The sequence below is a fragment of the Malus sylvestris genome, chromosome 4 (assembly GCF_916048215.2).
Source record: "Malus sylvestris chromosome 4, drMalSylv7.2, whole genome shotgun sequence".
Taxonomy (NCBI): Eukaryota; Viridiplantae; Streptophyta; class Magnoliopsida; order Rosales; family Rosaceae; genus Malus; species Malus sylvestris.
In genome coordinates this window covers 24,340,347-24,360,822 of record NC_062263.1, presented here as the reverse complement: position 1 = coordinate 24,360,822, position 20,476 = coordinate 24,340,347, and the positions used below count along the sequence as shown (strand labels likewise).

The following is a 20,476-nucleotide window of genomic DNA, read 5'->3' as shown; positions in this document are numbered from 1 at the left end:
CGTAACTCTCTTTTTTTCTCGAAAACAAAAAGTCCGTACCAGTAAAGCATGAGAAAAACTGATTGAGAACATAACTCAAACCACTGATCGGTGGATGTATTGCACTTAACAGAGTTCCGAAACATAAGAAAGGACACCTTTCCTGTAGCCTCAATAAAGTGACGATGTTCTAAGAACCAAAAACGAAAACTACAGACTTGTGTCCATAATGCAAAATAAAAAAGGGTTACATGATCTGAATAACTTTTTAACTTCCGTGACACCTATCCTTAGACCTCAACGAATACCGACCAGTCACTTCTCATTGATCCATGATGCGCCTCATAATAGCATAAGCCCAAGCCGTTGTTTCCCTGAGACTTTTATCGTCGAACTGAAGACACTCTTGCAAAATTCCCTCAAAGAATGCAAAATCTCCGAACAGTGGCTTGATGGTTAGGCCAAGTACATCAACAAGGTCACCCAGCGCAGCAACTGTAGCTTTTGTGACATTGGCATCCCTATAAACAAGGAACGAGTCAGATTACAAACCGGAAAGACATTTTAGGTTACACACACACACACACATATGACAGGGAGAGAGAGAGATAGAGACGATACCTGTTTACATCCCTTAAAACCAATTCTATAAACTGCAGGAGATGTTGGGCATATGGCAACATGACCTCAGGCTTAGAATCCTTAAAGCCCTGAAGTATACCAGAATAAGCTTCAAAGATGCTACACTTTAACTGGTTTCCATATTCCATTAACTCCTCATCACTAGTGTCCATCCGAGCACAAAGCTCTGAAGCTCCCTGCATCATCTGCACTGCATAAGGGACATACTTCTCAAAATGTACTCCAATTGCGAGACCTATGTCGCCAAAGACAGAGAATATGGGAGGCTTGACAGACCGGTGAAGCGATTCGCTAGACAAGTCCTTCATCAGGTGGCTCATAATCCCGTCACAGTATGGTAATGCCTTCTCATCCAATGCACGAAAAATGTCACCAACCACCCCAACTGTGATAGCACATACTTGAAACTCCTCAAAATTCTGCAACCCCATCTCCAAATACTTGTACAATTCTGGAAGGTACTTTTCAAACTCAGTTCCAGTTGCATAAGCCAGTGCACCTATAGCAAGCATTGCTTCCTCATGTACTGTGGAACTACGGCAAGCAAACACACTAAGAAACAGAACCATTATCTGATCAGCGGCTTCCAATATAAAACGCTTAGTTCCATCATCACTGGTAAGCTTCTGAATAATAACCTGTAGAACACCACAAAAAGAAGCTTGCAAGTCTCCTTGCTTTTCCTTGTCATCTGACGAAAGTTCTAAAGTCTGGCCCAACTTATTCATAATAACAACAAGTAGCTGTGCTATAATTTGTGATGTTTCTTTAAGATTAGAACACCTCACAACGGCATTCAACGATTCATAAGCAGAAGACCTTAACCTAGAATCATCACCATCTGCACGACTAGCAGTGGAAAGAAGACATTCAATGATGCCTGGGACATATGGAGTAAATAGAGAGGAGCAGGTTTCCTCATACCCCTGAGAAAGGTGATAGATGGCCCAACAGACCTTCTCTGCAACATTTGGAGCATCCTTAGTGCCTTCCACCAATATTTCCACCACCCTTGGAAGGGTAGCAGAAGAAATCACAGTACTACCAGGACTATGCAAAAACTCAAATATACGACTGAGAGTCCAGGCAGTAGTGTCTTTGACATGGTTGTTTTCATCTTTCATTAACCTAAGCAGGAAATCCAAACCTGAATGAACCAAAACAGAGAGCTTCTCAGTGCTTGGGCCTTCAAGTACTGAGCCAAATGCAAATGTAGCTGCCTCACGACAGTGCCAATCTGGCTTCACTATGTTAGCCTCCACAAATGGCATCACAAGGGGCAGAATGGCATCTCCAACAGTCATGGAAATAAGTTGTAGGCATGTCCCACCTGCCATTGCAATATTCCAAATGTTGTCATCTTGGTCTAGATCTTCTTCCTGTTTCAGCAAAGTTTCTAGCAACAATGGAACTAAAGACGCCAGAGCCTTTTCTATAAATTTTGAATGAGGCCCCGAGTCCCCAGTGTCAGAGATCTCAAATTCTTGAAGCTCTATTTCTTCATCACAAATGGAGCTCCAAAACTCAATTGCTTGAAGGGCAACTGCCTCTTCATCCCCTTTTATAGCATTTGATGTAAGCTCAAAGAGAGCCTGCATGTAAGGCTCAAGCACCTCATAATATCTGGAGGCAATTGAAGCAAGACACTCAAAAGCAGCCTGCCTAATTTGTACCTCCTTAGACAAGGCCGTCTCGCAGACCATCTTCATAATGAAATCTCGTTCCATCTGAGTGTCAAAGTTGGTTTGTGCAAACTCCAGGGCATTATATAAAGCCCTTGTTGCAGCCAGACGAACTTCCGGGCTATTTTCAGCAAGGTTCATTCCTTGGACTACAGCAGTAAGAACATTGTTCACCTCGCCTTGCTCAAGATCTTGATGAGATATCTCCTCACATACATAACCAAGTGCTTCCAAAGTTGACTGCTTCAAACCAGTTGGGTTATCTCGCTGAGTCATATTGTTGAGCAAAGACCCAATAAGGTCGGGCCATTGTTTTCTGGGAATATCAATAGAAGCAACTTTTGCAATAACTTGGGCAGATGTGTGTCTTGCCTCCAGGACAGGTGACCCAAGTGTCCTTAAGAGCAAGTCCTTGATTTGGGATATAATAGAAATATCAATAGCCATCCATTGTCGAGTAAGAAGTTCTTTTGTACCAGCATCTTTGGCATCTAATGAATTCTTAAGCACAAGACCAGCCAACGTACGGGATTCAGTGGGTTTCTCATTGTTTGCAAGCTCAACGGACAACGATAGAAGAAAAGCAGGAAGGTTTTGCTCTTGAAATTGCCTGAGATTAGCCTCTGCTTCAGTACGAACTCTCGCATCAGCTGATTGAGCTGCCAATAGAAACTGAGTAATCTCCATAGCCATTTCGCTCCTACTACAAAAGAACAGCAAAGCTATATAAGCATACATAAACATAAAACAATAATTTCATTAAAACCAATGATTTCGTAAGGCTATACACTATACAGTATGTCACAAGCTAAAGTATAAATGTAACAAATTAATAAATCTACTAAAAACTCGTTAAATCGCTAGAGCATAGACACATTGCACGAAACTGCAAAAGGAATGATCAAACACCAAGGCAACTGTAGAGAGAAACAGCAGCATGACAACCAAAACCATCAACCTGTTCTTCAACCATACAATCCATAAACGTGTACTTTTTTGGTACAGAGCACAAAACGTGTACTTCAACTAAAACAGGATGTCTCCCAAAGAGCTTAAACCCTCAAAATCCCAAATCCCCCGCAATCCCTGACATGCACTGTGCGATTAAAACCAACAAGCAACAAAAATTAAGATCTTGAGCACCAAAACCAAACGAAAATTAAGATCTTGAGGACCAAAACCAAACGAAATCGCGTCGGACTAGATCAAAACCCTAACAAATACTGGAACCAATTTCAAAACCCATGGGACCAAAACAAGTAGAAATAAACAAAATCAGCAGATCTATCAGCACAAACGTAAACCGAAATCCACAGATTGAGATTAGAAGAACGAGAAATTACCACGAGTAGAAGCCGATTCGGTAGCCGCAGCGGCGAGCAGCTCTAAAACCCTACTCGACAAACAAGTAGCGCGAGAAGCGAGGAGGACTTCGGGTTAACTCTGTACGTTTGCGTCGTGAGAAGGCAAAGCACAGAGAGGAGAGAGAGAGGGAGGAGGAAGATGAATTAATCGGCGATATATATAAATCGTTGTATATATTTCGAATGGGTGGAAGAAGCGGGAGGGAGTGGTCACCTAAAATTTCTGAAATAAGAACCAGCGGGCAGGGGTCTACTGCCTGCCCGAGCTACCCGGGTCCACCGCCTTTGAAAACCCTAGGATTTGAAAGTCTCCTACATGTGAGTTCAGACATATCACAAAAACATTTTTTTTTTCAAGTAAATTTGAAAATTACCAAACTCTGAATATATTTATGAATTTGAATGAAAATGTATTTTAGGAAATAATTAAAAATCGTGGTAAAGACAATGTAATCCAATAACGCGTACAACGTGTTATTGAATTACTAAATTACTATAGCTGCACATATATGCACTTTTGAAATCTGATGACCATGAACATTGCATTAGTGTCGTTGTGACGTTGATAATTTAATGACCTTAAGAAAAACACGCTTTGTCTAAACTTTGGAAATTCATTAACAATAAAAATTGCCCTAGTGTCATTGCAACGTTGGTAATTCGACAACCTTAAGATGTGTGTGGGGCAAGTGTGAGTGCACTCAAACCAGACTATAATACAGTATAAAAAAATTAAAAAAAAGTTGTTCCATTTTAAAAGTCAATCTTTTTTATCCTTTTGACATGTGACGACCCTCAATTTCTTCCCAACTTAAAGTTTTAAGCAAATTTGATATTGGTAAGCTCCAATCCATCCATAGCATCAAACCCAATAGGTAGAATCTATGTAAAACTTTTTGACAGAGAGAAATAACGGCAGTAAAAAGTAAAAAACAAAGGAGGAAACTAATTTCATATATCTATACTAAACATCAAGTACTATGAAGCTCATGATCTAGTTTTCTTGTGTTTTACACTGCATTGAGCTTGTGCATCGACAGGGCTTTTCGCTCGACAGAGCTTATGCTTCATCCGCCAAGGGAAGAAGCCTTGCAAGCCACAACCCTTGGGCGACGAGTACGACTGCCTGCACACCGTTCTCGAAACACAGGCCTCCGCCGGCTCAGGATAATTCCACGGGTAGCAGAGTCTCTTGCTTGAACTCATCTGTGACACGTTTAGCTTCAGAGCAGAAGGTGCAGCCAATGCAGTTGCGTCCGGAAGAAACCGCTCGATTATGAAATTCGGACAGTTTTGATTCATCTCGTGCCTTGATTCTTCTGCAAGCTTCAACTTCAAGCTGTGATCTGTTTCTTGTTCTCTCTGTGCTTTCTTTTCCACAATGTCTATTGCCTCTGAGAGTGAGAACACATCTATGGCATCCGAGAAAGCCTCGTTGCTGTAATCAACATCGTAGATATCATCCTCAAGGTCACGTAGATCATCATCGTCATCAATGTCGCCCTCACATCCATCATCGAGTTCATGATCACACTCGTTGTCCTTGTCAAGAGGCCGGTGCCACCAGCCTGGGGGAAGCTTTGGGCGAGGAGTGTCCCCAGGCTGGATATCGTCATCCGCATTCGAGTCCTTGGGCTTGCCAGGGACTCGTTCCCAGGAAAACGGAATCCGCTCGCTCGCTGGCAGCGATGCACCTTGTAAATCTTCACCGCCGGAGTTTCCAAGGCGGCGGGTTGAGAGGAGTGGTGCATTGAAGTTCAGCATCCTAGGACATTTTGGAGTGAGCTGAAAGCTTTAGGTGAGTGATAAGGAAGGAAATGGTAAGAGGCAGTTGAATGAAAATAATTGCAGGACAGTTGGAAAGTTATGGACATCTCATGCAGTCCGTTTAGCAGTAATTTTCACTTTAAAATGGTCACAGGTGATCAGATAGAAAGACCCTTCTGTATGAAATTTGGAAGGGACCCCTTGATTTAATTGGAGGGATCATCGATGTATAGTGGTTAGCATAGGTCCATGTAGGGATGTTTCGTTTCAAGTCAATCGCTTAAGAAATCGGGAATACGCACAAATACAACCGTTACAAATTCTTAAACAAATGAACTCTCAGTCACGTCTTAAGCGTCCATCTGATTCTTTGATTAAAAGTTTGTAACCAATTCCAACTCTCTGTATTTCCCGAAAAACTAAGAGAAAAGTTAGTGCGGAAAGAGTGTCAGGGGAAGAGGAAGATGCAGAACTGGCTCTGAATTTGGTACCAATAAGCCTCTTTAGAAATAAATCAATTTTGTGCCGGTTCTTAATGAAACCCGTGAAGCTGATACAACAAATGAGAGAACAGAACGACAAGATTACAACACATCCCAAACCACTTGGCAAAAACAAAGGGTAGACACATCTAAATTGGACAGACACACATCACAAGCTTACATGATCATGTACAAGATACTTTTTTGCCTTCGGTTACTTCTGCTCCCGTCTTTGCTGGAGTAGTATATCAGACAGCAGCAGCAGCAGGTCTCTGCTCTACTCAATAAGTTGATCCAATCAATAAACAGTTGATATATTTACATGCTATCTTGCTCCTCTCTACTCTCCTCCTTTATGAATCCAAATTCTCTCCTTGCTTCCGCTTTTCATACCCTTTTTGAAGGCCATGGGAATCTACAATTGTACGTTTCCAAAGACAAAATCCAATGGATCGCCTATGCTGACAATTGCTGGCCATTCCCATGTTAAAACAATCAGGTAGCAACAGCATGATTGCCCACCCAGACGGTAAAGAATAATCTCTCTATGGTTTTCTCACTTCTGTTGTTCATTGACACGTTCCCGTGCTTTAGCATAGAGGTCATGAGTGTCAGCATGGTTGGGATCAAGACACAGGGCTGCTTCACAGTCTCGCACTGTGGAGACAAAGTCACCCATTGACTCGTGGAATGCTGCTCGAAGATGTAGCAGCTGCAGGTCTGGCTTGAAAGTTATGGCCTTTGTTAGCTCTTCAATGGCTTCTCCTTCTTTGTGGTCATCCATCAAAACTGTAGGGCCATAATTCCCATGTTAGTAATTCACAGTTTTTTCAAACACACTCACAAATACATTCTTTCAGAAAAATTCATGCTTTAACACTGTACAGCTTTGATAACATAATCATATGAAGCATATAACAGAACACAACCTAGGTCCTTCCAACCGAAAATAAAAAAATGTTTCATAGGTTTTATTTTTCCCTTCTTTTCTTTTATCGAGGTTTCACTCAGAAGCCCTTGTTAACAATACACTTCAGAGAAAAACTATTCACCGAAAACTTTAGAAAGACCAAAAATCCCAGCTGCCTTTGTAAAAGGAGAACGGCACCAAAGAAATTCCATAACTAAGAATCCATAAGAACGTCACAAGTGGATAGACGAGGTTTTATTTTTCTCAATTGAGCTCTTTTAAGTGTTTTTTATAGAACTTACAGTTGTCAGGTTTTTTCTTTTTCCTCTAGTTTATTATTTATTAAACCATCGACATCCTTCTTTTATAGTAAGTTTGGTAAGTTAATAACAAGTTTCAAGTTGGCAAATACATCAGCATGCAGATTTCTAAATAAACTATTAGTGTTCAATTCAAATCCTACTACAGAACAATAAAGCCCTCTAAACTGACAAATTCATAGCAATTGAAGCTCCAACGAGCAGAATGGACCACTAGCCCCTTCTGCTTGAATACCTATATAAGTACATACTAGTTTCTAAGTGATTCAATCGGCATATAGGATATCTACACTAAGTTAAGGCCCAAGGATATAATGACAGGCATCTCTGTATATTTAAATAGTATGATAAACGCCATGGATACAGTACGGATTTCATCTCTGAGCACTAAGATTTATCCATAAACAATAACTTCCACTTTAAGTGGCATGCACCAAACAAACAAGAACCATAGTCACAACATACCTGCTGCCCTATATCTGTACGGATATGTCCTCAGGGGATCTAGTTGTGTTGCCATACTTAGATCACTCTTTGCCATATCGCGGTCACAGTATTCTGAACGTTTTTCATAAGCTGATGCATTGTTTCGAGCCTTCTCTATCAGCTTTGTCATCTCATCATATGCAGCCTTGCGTTGATTTTTAAGATGATATACTCGTGCTAGACCCTGATGTGCTCTCGTATGCTTAATGTTGAGTGCATTTGTATAGCAGTCGGCAGCAAGATCCAGCTTATCAGAGTCTACATAGACGCTTCCTAAATTATTTAGAGCCTGCATGATAACATACCAATCTGAATAAATTTGAAAGTTTAGATACCAAGATTGAATTTTTTTTTTCCAAGGATGACACTTACTTGTCCTTTTCTAAGACCATCCGAAGGGCATCTAAGCGCTTCCTCTAGAAGCTGGATCACGTATGTTGAAGACTCAGAATCAAGACTTGAGTCTGCTAAAGCATATGCTTTAAGGAAAAATGCTTCAAATGATCTCTGGATAGCAATGGACTCCTCTGCCTTTGCCAATGCTTCTTCACGATGGCCAGTGTCATACAAGATCCATCCTTCATAGACAAGCCGCTCATGCTCAGAACTAGAATGATTCCGAGCCAACCGAAGACTATGCATAGCAGCCTTTTGACAATTTAACCTACGATTTTCAGGAACATCAGAGATGCTACTAAAACAGACTAATATAACAACCAATGACATCAAAAAAGCAATAGAAATTGGACTAAGTGGAGTGTCATCCTTCTCTATAATACATCTTAGGAGCAAACGAGGTTTAGAGTTCTGCCCAACATGCAATATAAGTCAGTCAGGCACATACAATTCCAATGAGCTGAAAGTGACGAATTCTACGTGTCAAGAACTTAAGATGTTATGTTCTGGATTACGCCCTTCAAACAAAAACAATACTACTGATTTGAACAAAGGCATTTCATTAAATGCACAAGCAAATTATAGATAGGCTAGTTGGTATAGTAATGTACCGCTTTCTCCTACTTACCGCAACAGAAGGAGAGACTGCCTAAAGTGTAGAAGGCTCTTCCCAGGGTCATTTGCCAACATATGATGTACAACAGCTAGAGAACCAATATCATCAACAGAGGACCATCGATCATACAGTTGCATCCAACAATCAGCCTGACTCCACTGTTGAACAAGAGGGTGGAGCAGCTCTACCAGATGGTCACCATGCATTTTCCCATGAAACATCATGTAATTTGGGTCCAAAGTCAAGAGTGCCCGGACATCTCTGAGAGCTCCTTCAAAATCTTCAAGGGCAATTGAAAACCAAGCCCGCAATTCAAGACAATCAGGAGAGACCTTGAAACTAATTATCTTATTAATCTCTGTGATAGCTGCTTCAAACTGGTTCTCCTCCAACAAAGAAACAGCCCTATACTTGTATGGATAAGATAGAGTTGGATCCAAGTGAGTTGCTGTGCTCAAATCCATCATCTTTTCCTTTCCAATACAATACAGAGATCGCTCCTGATACATCCACCCAACCGGTGTATAATCAGAAATGAGAGAGTTCATTTGCTTGTAAGCTGCATACTTATGGCCACGCTTGAACTTGGCCCTCGCAATGCCCACCAAGGAATAAATATGACCAACCTCTACTGCTTCTTCAAACCACCACTGAGCATCTTTAAATTCTTTCCTCTCAAGCATCACAACACCTAACAGGTGAAATGCAAGTTGCTTCTGCCAAATTTCGGTGGCACACTCTGCCAGCCTCTCTAGAAGCATCACTGTTGTGTTCGATCTCATGTCTTCCTCAATAGCAATCTGGCTCAACAAATAATACAAAACAAAAGAAGAGTGCCCAGACATAGCCAACCTTTGCCTAGCTTCTGAAGTACAAAATAATCTCATCATATGAGGATTGTGCAATGAACTCGGAAGCTCCCTCAAAAACACCTGCAAACAAGCTGCCACTAGAAGATGAGCAGTCTCCTCCAATCCATAGTCAATCAGCAGCATTGCATCTTCCAGTTCACAAACCAAAGATGCCAAATGAGAATCACACACCGACTTCAACTCATCGCAACAAAACCTGTTTGCAAAGGATAGCAGGTCCAAAACAGTTCTCACTTCAAAAGAATCTACTCTTTTTATCCTGCTAAAAATCTCGACTGCCCTCATTGCCTCCACAGATATCCCATTCTGTGTGAAATTTATCTTCTCCCTTCGCGTCTCCGTGAAGTTACCATACAACATTGCATTGAAAGGCCTAGAAAGCGAGGCAATGTTGTATCTAACACACCTAATCTCAGCATCTCCAATACAAAATGAAATATCACCATCCTCCTCGGAAGTGGAACATACCTCATCCCCCATCACAAGATCATCATCGTCCTCCTCCCCCCGCAGCGTCCTAGAACACATACAAGACTCAAAAACAGACTCGGGATCATACCCGGAAACCAAACTAGCCTTCGGACATTCAACATTTCTACCACAACAATCCATTGATGACGACCCAATAAGCTCATCCTCTCTCCTCTCATACCTCAACCACGCCGCTAGCACCACCTTCGAGTGCACATCCACCGCGTGTTGCCTCGCTGACCTGAGGCTCCGCCGGAACAGTTTTGGATCCGACAGACCCCGAAATGTCGCACATTGCTCCAAATACATCTTCCACTTCTCGAATTGGGGGCAAATCTCAATCCTACGGTACACATCAGCTAGGGTTTCGACAAAATCGACCGATTTGAGGGAAGGTTCGATTTGGGGCTCGAGTAGATCGGACACCGGAAGACCATATGGAAGAAGAGTCTCGAGCAAAACATTGTTGGCGGTCGGGTTCGGAGCCTGAAAACTGCCCCGACTCGATCTGGATCGAATAGAGTTGACCCGGAAATGGTGAAGAAGCTTGTCCCCCACACCCCCAGCACCACCGCCGTTTCCGGCGGCGGCGGTGTCTCCGGAAGGATTAAGCGCGAAAACTTGAGTTCCCTTACACCCATCCATGATCTTCAAGCTACGCATTGTTGTAAATATATTATGCTGCATCTTCCAAAGTAGCAACAAATTTCAACTTTCCCAAATCACCCTCAAAATTCAAAGCTCTAAATTCAAACAAAATATAATTAATTTAATAAAAAAAAATTGAAGAAATAGATAGATAATTGGGAGCTACCTCATTGCCCAGCAAGCACCACCGTTTGGGCACCCAGAAAAAAAAAACACAAAATTGGAGGTGGAAACGATGGTGATGCAGGCGAATTCGAGGTGGGCAAATCACAGGTTTTTCTGGGTATTTTTCCTTTTTTGGTTTTTTCTTTTTCTTTTTCCCAAAGAAAATGGAGAGAAAGTTGGGGTGTTTGGAAGAGAAAGAAGAGAGAGAAGTGGCAAGGAAGGAAGGGGAGGGAATGAATGATTGATCACATTGACTTGCAAAATTTGGAACCAGATGTGTTGAGGTGGAGGGTGGCCTGGCCTGGCCGTTGCAACCGCCACTCTCTCTCTCTCTCTTTCTTATTATTCTTGTCTTGTCCATCTAAACATGCGCCTTTCCTTTCTCTCTGTTTATTGGCTGTTTTCATTATTTTTTTTCTTCCCTACTACGATACATCCGAAAATGAATGATTGCAATTAAAATATTAGGGTTGAAAAGACTCATAAAGTTTTTTTTTTTTATTTTGCTATTATCGTATAATTCATTAATATAAAAAAAATTAAATTTATGACATGTGGTGTAAAATATGAATTTAAATTTCATCACCAACCATTAAACCATCTCATGATGATTAAAAATAATAATATAATATGTGGAGTTGTGATTTGTGCAATGTCTGAGAGCGATAAGATGGATAGAATATTATGTCCTAGTAGTGTTTTAGGACACAGGAGGATAGGCGTTAAAGTCGGCTTGCCTGTCTTTCATGGATGCCATTTTTCTCTCCTTTTCTCTCCGATCTTTGTTTATTAGGAAGACAGCTAATGTTAGCCGGGGAAAATTGTGCAAATATTATCTGAAATTTTTCTATGTTCTCGTAATTATCACTTAGACAAGAGAAATTTACTATTATTTATTTACTTACGCGTCAATTTTATGCATCCGTCTAATTGTATTTATATTTTTACCAAAAAAAAATAATCATGTGACATTCTCGATAATCAAGTGTCATAAACCATAGTCAATCAAAAAACAAACTATAATCCATAAAGTTATATAGAAAACTTACTTGAAGAACTCCCATTAGTTGAAGTCATGAATGAGCAAAATCCAAGGATTTAAATATCGGTAATATCGGAAATATCGGTAGTCCGAAAACACGGAAATATCGATGGAAATATCGGGATAATATCGATATCGATAAAAATTACATGGAAACCACGGAAATTGTAAGAAAAACTTGGAAATTTTTATTGAAACTTTGCAGGATGTTTATTTAGTCAATTATCTATTAGTTTATCACAAAAAATTGGAAGGAAATGCATTGCATGATGAATTTAACATTATCAAGTTGATTATATAGCGAGCTGACAAACATTGTGAGTGTAGAAAATATGTAGAAAATTGTCTGAAATTGTAAAAAGTGATTGAACAATTAGTTAGGTGAGTCAGATCACACAGGCACACACACACAGACATGCCATCACACACGCACACAACACACGCACACAGATCTCACACGCATACGTCTCTCTCTCTCTCTCATTCTCGATCCTTCTCTCTTCTTCTCTGAGGCGCTTGAGCTCTCTTCTCCCCCTTCTCCATTCTCCCACACACACACAGATCTCCCACTCTCTCAGACATGCCATCACACACGCACACAACACACGCACACAGATCTCAGACACATACGTCTCTCTCTCTCTCTCTCGAATTCTCGATCTTTCTCTCTTCTTCTCTGAGGCCTTAGCTCTCTTTTCCCCCTTCTCCATTCTCCCACACACACACAGATCTCCCACTCTCTCGATCCTTCTCCCACACACACGCACAGAGACCCAAGGTCTCTCGATCCTTCTCCCACTCTCTCGATCCTTCTGTTTTTCAGTTCGACAATCTTGAATCCCTCTTCCTTTTCAGAAACCAACTTTCTGGGTGTCGCCGTCGTTGATCGTGGCTCTGGCGAAGTCGGAGTTGGCTTAGTTGTCTGTGGCGGTGTGCCGCTGAGCAAGGAGTTGGCTCAGTCATCTGGTTCGTCTTCGACTCGAAGAAAACAAGTTTTCAGGTGAGATTCCATTGAAACCCTAAACCCTAAACCGACATCACATATGTTGAATCGTTGATTACCTCTTGCATGCGTGAAATTTGAAGTTTATATGTGAAATTGAAGTTAAAAATCGTGTTTTTGCAAGGTTTTTGGGACGAAATCGACTCGGGAATAGGCACACCATCTCCAGCGTTCTTCTCCGACGTTCGGCTCGGAGTCCGATTGCACCGTTCAAAAAAATATCGCGATATTTCCAAAATATCGCGATATTATCAATAATATCGCGATATGTTGACGAAAACCATTCGGATACCTATTTAAATATCCATTGTGCGAAAAACCGATAATATCGGCGATATTTCGCCGATATTATCGGCATTTTCTTCCATGGCAAAATCACATAAACAATCACAGTAATCCTTCTCTTATTTGTCAAAATCTCAATGCTTAAGCGAACAATATGTTTTAGTCTAGAAAAGCACGTGTACTATGGAGCAAAGACCACTATATATAGATATACAATCCTTATTGAACCACATAAGGATTCCCTATTAAATTCATATAGGAAATTGAATATATTTCCTTAAAGTACAAGACATCTGTTTAAGGTTCTATTACAATCCTCGCAGCAATAAGGATTCGCACTCATCTTCTAATAAGACATTCTTAGTGAAATTGAACTCGGAAACAATTGGCATCTAAACTCTGAATCTCATCATGCTCACACTCAAACAAGAACAACCTCGTAAACATTCGCATTGGTGCCAATTTGGATGTAGGTTGACAAACTAAATAATATTGGATCTTTTATCCATGTAGAATTACAATAACAACCTTAAAAAGGGCCACATGCATTTCATGTGAGCATTATTTGACACAAAAAAAAAAGATGAAATTCAAGGAAGTTGTACGCAGGTGCCAAACTATCACAAGACGTGAATCTCCACATAGTCATTAGGAAAAAATTTAGTCTATGTTCACAAACATAGAAGTTTGTGGTGATATTATGCAGTATTTCCTACTAATTAGTGTGTTAAAGTTTTATGCCAATCTTTCTTTCTTTCTTTTTTTGGCTTAAAAAAACTAAGAATTACAAGAAGAAGCATTTAGGATATCCCTCATTCAATTGATCAAAATGCAGAGCTGAATAAGCAACATAGGTGTGAGCAGAGAAATTTGTTTCCTAAAAGATATGAAAAAAAATCCTAATGTTGGAGAAGTAAATAACCACAAATTTGACATGTTGAATCATAATATTGAATGTAGTGAATAACAAATTTAGAATCACCTTCCATTAAAATTTACAGAATGATAAGTCTTACAAGCTCGGAGAAGACAATCCTGCTAAGTTAGGGCTGGTTTGGTATTGATGTGCTTTGAAAAAAAACTGATTCTGCTATGCTGTGAGAATAAGCTCATTTTTGCTACTTCACATTTTCAGTTTTTTTTCACCAAAAACTGTGAAAACAAGCTGTTTTTAAGTGTTTACCAAACACCTTTTTGAGCTCAGCTTTTTTTTATACCCATTTTTTATAAAAGCACATCAGTACTAAACCAATACTTACACTCTCGTCAAGCAGCACATCTAACGTTTAATTTTAAGAATGTTTGCTTCCGATCAACTAAATGCCCCACTTTTTGTGTGAACATCTTCTCAAAATTAGCAGATATTTGCTCAGTCAAGTTGAGTATAGCAATTTGCTAGGCTTTCTACACCTAAATTTGAATCTTCATTTCCTTAGACCAATTTAGCATAAAATATACCGTTTGCCAAAAAGAAAAAACAATATCTTCAAAATTATATGAATATGTCTAATTCAACCCAAAAATAAAAAAATGTTGAATCCAGTAATTGTTGTAAAATCGACGGTGTGTGCAGTGTAATAAATAAACAAGACACAAAATTTACGAGGTTCCTCTATAGTCAATGTGACTGGAGTACGTCATCGGGGGTAGCAGTGGTGCTTTCATTATAATTTGGAATAATAGGAGTACAAAAATAACTCTTTCTATTATCTCCTCTCCTCTTCCTTTTTTTTCTCTCTTCCTCTTCCTTCCTCTTCCTTCCTCTCTTTTCTTTCTTTCTTTTCCTTCCTTTCTCTCCCGTGAACCTCACCACCTTTTTTTATGTTGTGTGGGATTGTATTTATAGAAAATGAGAATCATATGAGGCAAGTTTTGGCAAACATTATTCCCACTTGTAGCTTAGTGGATTAGTGGCAAGTTTGGACATCCACCATATTTACAACACTCCCCCTTGGATGGCCACAAGTCTTCGATTGTCTTGTTAAAATCTTGTTCTATCTTGGATACTCCCCCTGATGAGTATCTCCCTCTGATTTCAAATCATTTAGGCTGATCGTTGATCATTCTGCTTCAATCTCTTAGTGAGAAGAGTTGCTGAAAGAGGTGTTTTACTTGTTGTTAACTTTCCACGTGCTTGTTCTTGAACTGGGATGGAGGACCTTCTGCTAGATTTGCTTCAAAAGTCTGAATTTACTCCTTTTATCTGGAGCGGAATTTGATTCAAGGGTGGTGGACACTTGATCTTGAATCAGACATGTGATTCCTTCAAGGGCTTTGAGACTTACTCTTGAATGAAATGGAACTATGAGCAGCCCCACGTAACAAGTGATCTTCGGCTTCGTTGGGATAAATCGGCACGTGTTTTGTTGTGCTTGTCTCCACATGTTTCAATTTATTATTTTCACTTGCCTTACTTGCTCCCCTTTCATAATTGGTATTTTCCCTGGTTTTCCCCCATGCTTGTGTGGCATCTTCTATTGTAGTATTTGTCCACTGATGCAGGAGTGAAATGCAACCCTTGCCCTAAAGATGAGTACTCGAGGGCAATGCAAGGTAAGCAACCAGGCAAAGGTTCCAGGCAAAGGTTCCTGACTAGAAGTTTGAGTGGAGGTTCCGACATATTGCTTTCTTTATCCTTGTTTTTGCAGGTGAGAACAAGGACAAAGGAAAGGACAGGGAAATTGCATGATATGAGATAGTCTTGCTCTTGTCCCTGAAGATATGAGATAATATTGCTCTGGTGTGACTTGTTTTGAAGAGATATTCTTGGAGAGGAAGAAAACTGAGTATTTCGAGATGCTTTGTTGAAGATGCATTCTCGGAGATGAGGAAGAGTTAGGTATTCTTGCAGGTCTGCCTTGTTATGGAGAACGGAGATCGACATATATAGAGATTTCCCAATAGCAAGTGGTGGTGCTATGCCTTTACTCTTATCAGCAACTTTGGTGTAATTAGAACAGTAAGATTTACGTGTTTTCAACTTTGTCAGAGATGTTTGACAAAGTTGCACGCGATATCCAAAAAAGCTGAGATTGCGTCTGAAAAATGCCAACGAACTTTATTCAGGAAAATCTGACTTTTGAAATTCAGAGAGTTGTGCCTCTTTAATCTCTGAATGAGTGGCTCTGCTTCGATCTCTGAACAAGTGGCTCTGTTGCCTCTTCTTTTATAAAGACATCGATTGTGTTTAAGAGTATGCTCAACAAGTTGCTGCCTGTAGAAATTTCCCCCTTCTTGCACTTCTGAAATTTTATTTGACCTCCTTTTTCCTTTATCATTTTTGAAAATGACTTGCCCATCTAAGATTTCTTAGATTTGAGTTTTAGGAGTGATACAAACGAGCAGCGTCAGGATAACATATGGCGTCCGTCCTTCTTATCTTCTAATGGTCTTTTTACAGTTGGGGACTTTGTGATGAAGAATAACATAACCGCTACTGTGGTAGCTAGGAATTTTCTCGCTCAAAAGGATAACAGAATCCTTTCAAAACGGTTTGACGAGTTGGCCGTTCAAGACTCTTTGGCTCTCAGTATTCAGTGTGCGGGCTCTGTATCCAATATGGGCCAACGCCTATTTGCTCAAACTCGCCAAGTTGAATCTTTGATGGTTGAGGTGGCAAGTCTTAAACAAGAGATCAGAGGGCTCAAGCACGAGAATAGAGTGTTACACGTACTTGAAAATAATTACTCAACGAGCATGAAAAGAAAGCTCAACCAACTGCAGGAATCCGAAAGTCAGATTCAAAGTGATCACCAGAGGTTTGTTGCTAGATTTCGAAAACAACTGATGCCTTCCCCTTCTGGTGTTTTGCTAAGTATTGGGGTACCACATGATCAATCTCCAGTGCCTCCCCTTTTTGGGGTACTTCCGAGTACTGAGGCTTCACATGAGCAATCTTTGTAAAGACTCCATCCTGTTTGTTTGTTTTAATTCATGTGTATGTATATATCTGTAATTTCTTGGAGATATTAATAGATAAGCTTTATTTCATTAAGTGTATTGTGCCAAATATAATAAAGCATATACTTCACTAAGAACTGGTACTTCTGGACCAAACATTAATTTATCTTTACCCTCACGAAGATAAATGATGTTTCTTAGTGCCTACATCATTTGAGTATTCAACTCATAATCTTCAATCCATATGGTTCTTTTAATATCATAGACATCATGGCTAAGATTCGTGTTGGTAGATTGTTCGATCTGCAGCTCGAGACAATATTTCTCTCAACATTTCATAATAATTTTTTTTTCTTGACTCTTCAGGAGTCCCAATCAACTCTTCATGAGTTCTAATTTAATGTCATTGACTCTTGCAAGAGATTTTAGTATGTTGCAACAATATCATAATGATAGTACTCACTAAGGCAATTTATACCATCCATTGGTATTGAGTACATATTTTATGTTTTACCCTTCGGGGGCTTACTTCAAGTAATTTGAATCCTTTAGGGATTTTCTACACTTCATGACACATTTTCCTTTGAAATTTATACAGAGCAATTTGCTCTCATGTATACTTGAGGGATTTACTTATGGAGATATGATGTGGACGACTCGCAACCCTTCGTATATAATTCTCCATTTATATGAACTCGTTTACAAGAGTATAATTTCAGGTTTCAATTAGTAACCTTGTGTCATATCATGTGAGTGTATTACACTGTATTACAAGTGCCTATATGTAACCTCCTTGGTTCAACATCTTTTGGCTATTTGTATTGTATTCAAATATATATAGGTCCATTTTTCCACGTTCTTACAAAATTGTAATGGAATTGCCTTTCTCCATTTTTGGCCAATAATTTTCCTTTTGTCGACGAACAAAAGAACGTGACTCAATATTAACACAGCTCATTGATGAATTTAGTAGCTACTTGTAAAAACCAAAATTACCATTGGTTATCATCAATCTGTGATCCCATATTCTCATGTGCATGTGCATGCATAAAAGCTTTTCATTTCTTTGGATATCCATTGCCTCTTCAAGGGCATGACAATATCTCTTCCAGGATAGTCATAATTTAGAGAATGCAGATCATAACCTTCTATTGAGCGTTATAGAGCTTGGATTTTAATCTCCACTTCCGGGAGTTGAGTCATTGGAACCTATATGTCTATCATGCTCCATGCATGAGACATCAACATTCCCATGTCCGTGGATTGTCCTTTTTGGGATGTATATCCATGCGGCGACTGTCATGCTTCTGGTATGCAACAGTTATGCTTCGGGAATGCAATAGTTTAGTAGTGTCATATTCTTCTTCTTTCGAACGAATGAACCTTTTGAGTCTAAGGGTCTACCACGCTTTAAGAGCGCAACAGATAAATCATTTACTGCATCATAATTTTTGTCCAACAGGGACATCAATTCTTGTATGCACATTTGCAGCAAGTATATATGATTTCATCACTTTTGTTGCATCATTCAATTATTCTTATTTCATTTTCTCATTGATTGCTTCGTGAATCAAAATAAGACAAATTCTCTTCGTTCTTATGGAACGGTATTTTCTTATCATTCTTCTGGAATGATATTTTCTCATCGTTTTTCTGGAATGATGTTATTTTCTTCCCCTAATGGCGGGAAAACTGTCTTATCAAAATCATAGTCCGCAAACCACGCGGTAAACATATCCCCAGTCAAGGGTTCTAGGTATTGAATGATAAATGGTGAATCAAATCCAACATAAATTCCTAGTTTGTGTTGATGCATCATTTTAATATATTTTGGCTGTGCAATAGGCATATAGATAACACAACAAAAAACTCGTAAAAGTATAATGCTTGGCTGGTTCCCAAACACGAGTTGTACTGAGAAGTATTGATAGTGGGTAATATGTCTCAACCGAATTAATAATGCATCATGTAAAGTTTACATGTCCCCATGTAGAAAACTGGCAATTTCGTTTTCATGAGCAGAGCGCAGGAAATCAATTTCATCCGCTTAGTAAATGCTTCTGCTAAACCATTTTGAGTATGGACATAAGGAACTTCTGGTCCTTATTAAATAGTCTGTAGACTGAGACTCTTATGGCTTTTATTACAATTAAGTTGAGGCACTATGGCACTTCAAACTTACGGTACTCATCAAAGAACTTCATGTCCTGATCTTCAGGATCAAGGGACTTCATGCCTGATCTTTTTGTATGATGAAACTGCAGGTCCAATCATTTTTATATGTTGAGGATCAAGAAACTGCAGGTTTTGATCTGATCAATGAACTTTAGGTCCTATATATACTCATTGTAACAAAAGATAAGTGCAATACATAAATTAAAGCAATATGCGGTAATTCCAGCCATAATGAATAAATTGCATTTAAGTAAATAAAGATTGTGACAATGGCTTTAATTCAGCACCATTTACATAAATATCAAAGCTTTAAAACAAAGGGTAATAATTCTACCCACTGTAAATAAATTGCTTTAAATAAATAGAACTTGTGACATGTGATTTAAACCAACACCATGCACATAAATATGCCAAAACAGAAAATGCAATGATTAAGTCCTCATCTTTTGCTTTTTCTTTTTCTTGGTCTGCCACTTCTTTTGTTTGATTCCTTTTATTTTTATTTCACAGTTCTGAAGTCATTTTGGTTACTCAGGAAATAATAGTAACAATAGGTTCCAATTGGTGTTCCTCCTCCCGTGAGTTTCGAAAAGGTCAAAACGGTTCCCATAAGTTTTGGAGTCAAGAGTGTCTGCAACTTATGAGAAGATCAAACCGTTAGATTTAGCTCAAATTTTAGTATGAAATGGATAAGAGGATACCGAACAACTTTCGTGAAGAAACAATTTCGATTTGAGCTACAGAAATGGAGTTGTGGTACTCATAAGGTGGCTGTCCAGTTTTCTGCGGAAATTGGTAACTGAATTGGTATTTCAAACATCTGCGACGATCGCATCGTTAAAGTTTTCTGAAATTTAGATATTTTTTAGATACTGAGCGGACGAACACCTTTCAAGAACAACGTATTTCAATCCGAGGTCCGCAAGTTGGAGTTCCGAGGCTGTTTACATGGCTGTCAGATTCTTTACGAATTTTGAGTCTGTACTCTTTTGTTTATGCAAAGGATGATATACAGTCATGCAACAACATATATATATTTGCTTCAGGAAAATCAGTAGTACAAAGATTTTAAGATGAAATGAAAAGATTTTCTTATCTGTGAGATTCCCGGCAACAGATGTGAACATGATTTGTGGCGTTGTGCTTTCCAATGACATGAGAGTTTCTCGTGCTGATAACATGTTGTAAAATCGACGGTGTATGCAGTGGAATAAATAAACAAGACACAAAATTTACGAGGTTCCTCTACAGTCAGTGTGACTGGAGTACGT

At 39.4% G+C, this 20,476-nt stretch overlaps 3 protein-coding genes across 6 annotated transcripts; all 3 read right to left on the bottom strand.

Moving 5' to 3' along the window:
* Positions 1–62: 62 nt before the first annotated feature.
* On the bottom strand, positions 63–3,884 carry LOC126618355 (importin subunit beta-1-like). Of its 2 annotated transcripts, none has more exons than XM_050286390.1 (3): positions 3,647–3,884; positions 601–3,006; positions 63–500 (listed from the first exon to the last, which is right to left on the bottom strand). In XM_050286390.1, exons 2-3 carry the CDS (start codon positions 2,994–2,996, stop codon positions 302–304), a joined length of 2,595 nt encoding a protein of 864 aa, XP_050142347.1. In that variant the 5' UTR covers positions 2,997–3,006; positions 3,647–3,884; the 3' UTR covers positions 63–301. The 2 variants fall into 2 exon arrangements, with proteins under 2 accessions (XP_050142347.1, XP_050142348.1); XM_050286391.1 differs by having other exon boundaries at positions 601–3,003.
* Positions 3,885–4,654: 770 nt separating this feature from the next.
* LOC126618253 (uncharacterized) lies at positions 4,655–5,431 on the bottom strand. The gene has a single exon (XM_050286305.1). The coding sequence runs from the start codon at positions 5,429–5,431 to the stop codon at positions 4,655–4,657; it is 777 nt and encodes a 258-aa protein (XP_050142262.1).
* A 486-nt stretch (positions 5,432–5,917) lies between these two features.
* LOC126618354 (ethylene-overproduction protein 1-like) lies at positions 5,918–11,211 on the bottom strand. 3 transcript variants are annotated; one of them, XM_050286387.1, is made up of 5 exons: positions 10,802–11,211; positions 8,657–10,674; positions 8,005–8,296; positions 7,612–7,921; positions 5,918–6,705 (listed from the first exon to the last, which is right to left on the bottom strand). In XM_050286387.1, the coding sequence occupies exons 1-5, from the start codon at positions 11,159–11,161 to the stop codon at positions 6,473–6,475; spliced, it is 3,213 nt and encodes a 1,070-aa protein (XP_050142344.1). In that variant the 5' UTR covers positions 11,162–11,211; the 3' UTR covers positions 5,918–6,472. The 3 variants fall into 3 exon arrangements, with proteins under 3 accessions (XP_050142344.1, XP_050142345.1, XP_050142346.1); XM_050286388.1 differs by having other exon boundaries at positions 8,657–10,668; XM_050286389.1 differs by having other exon boundaries at positions 8,657–11,211.
* Between the last annotated feature and the right edge of the window lie 9,265 nt (positions 11,212–20,476).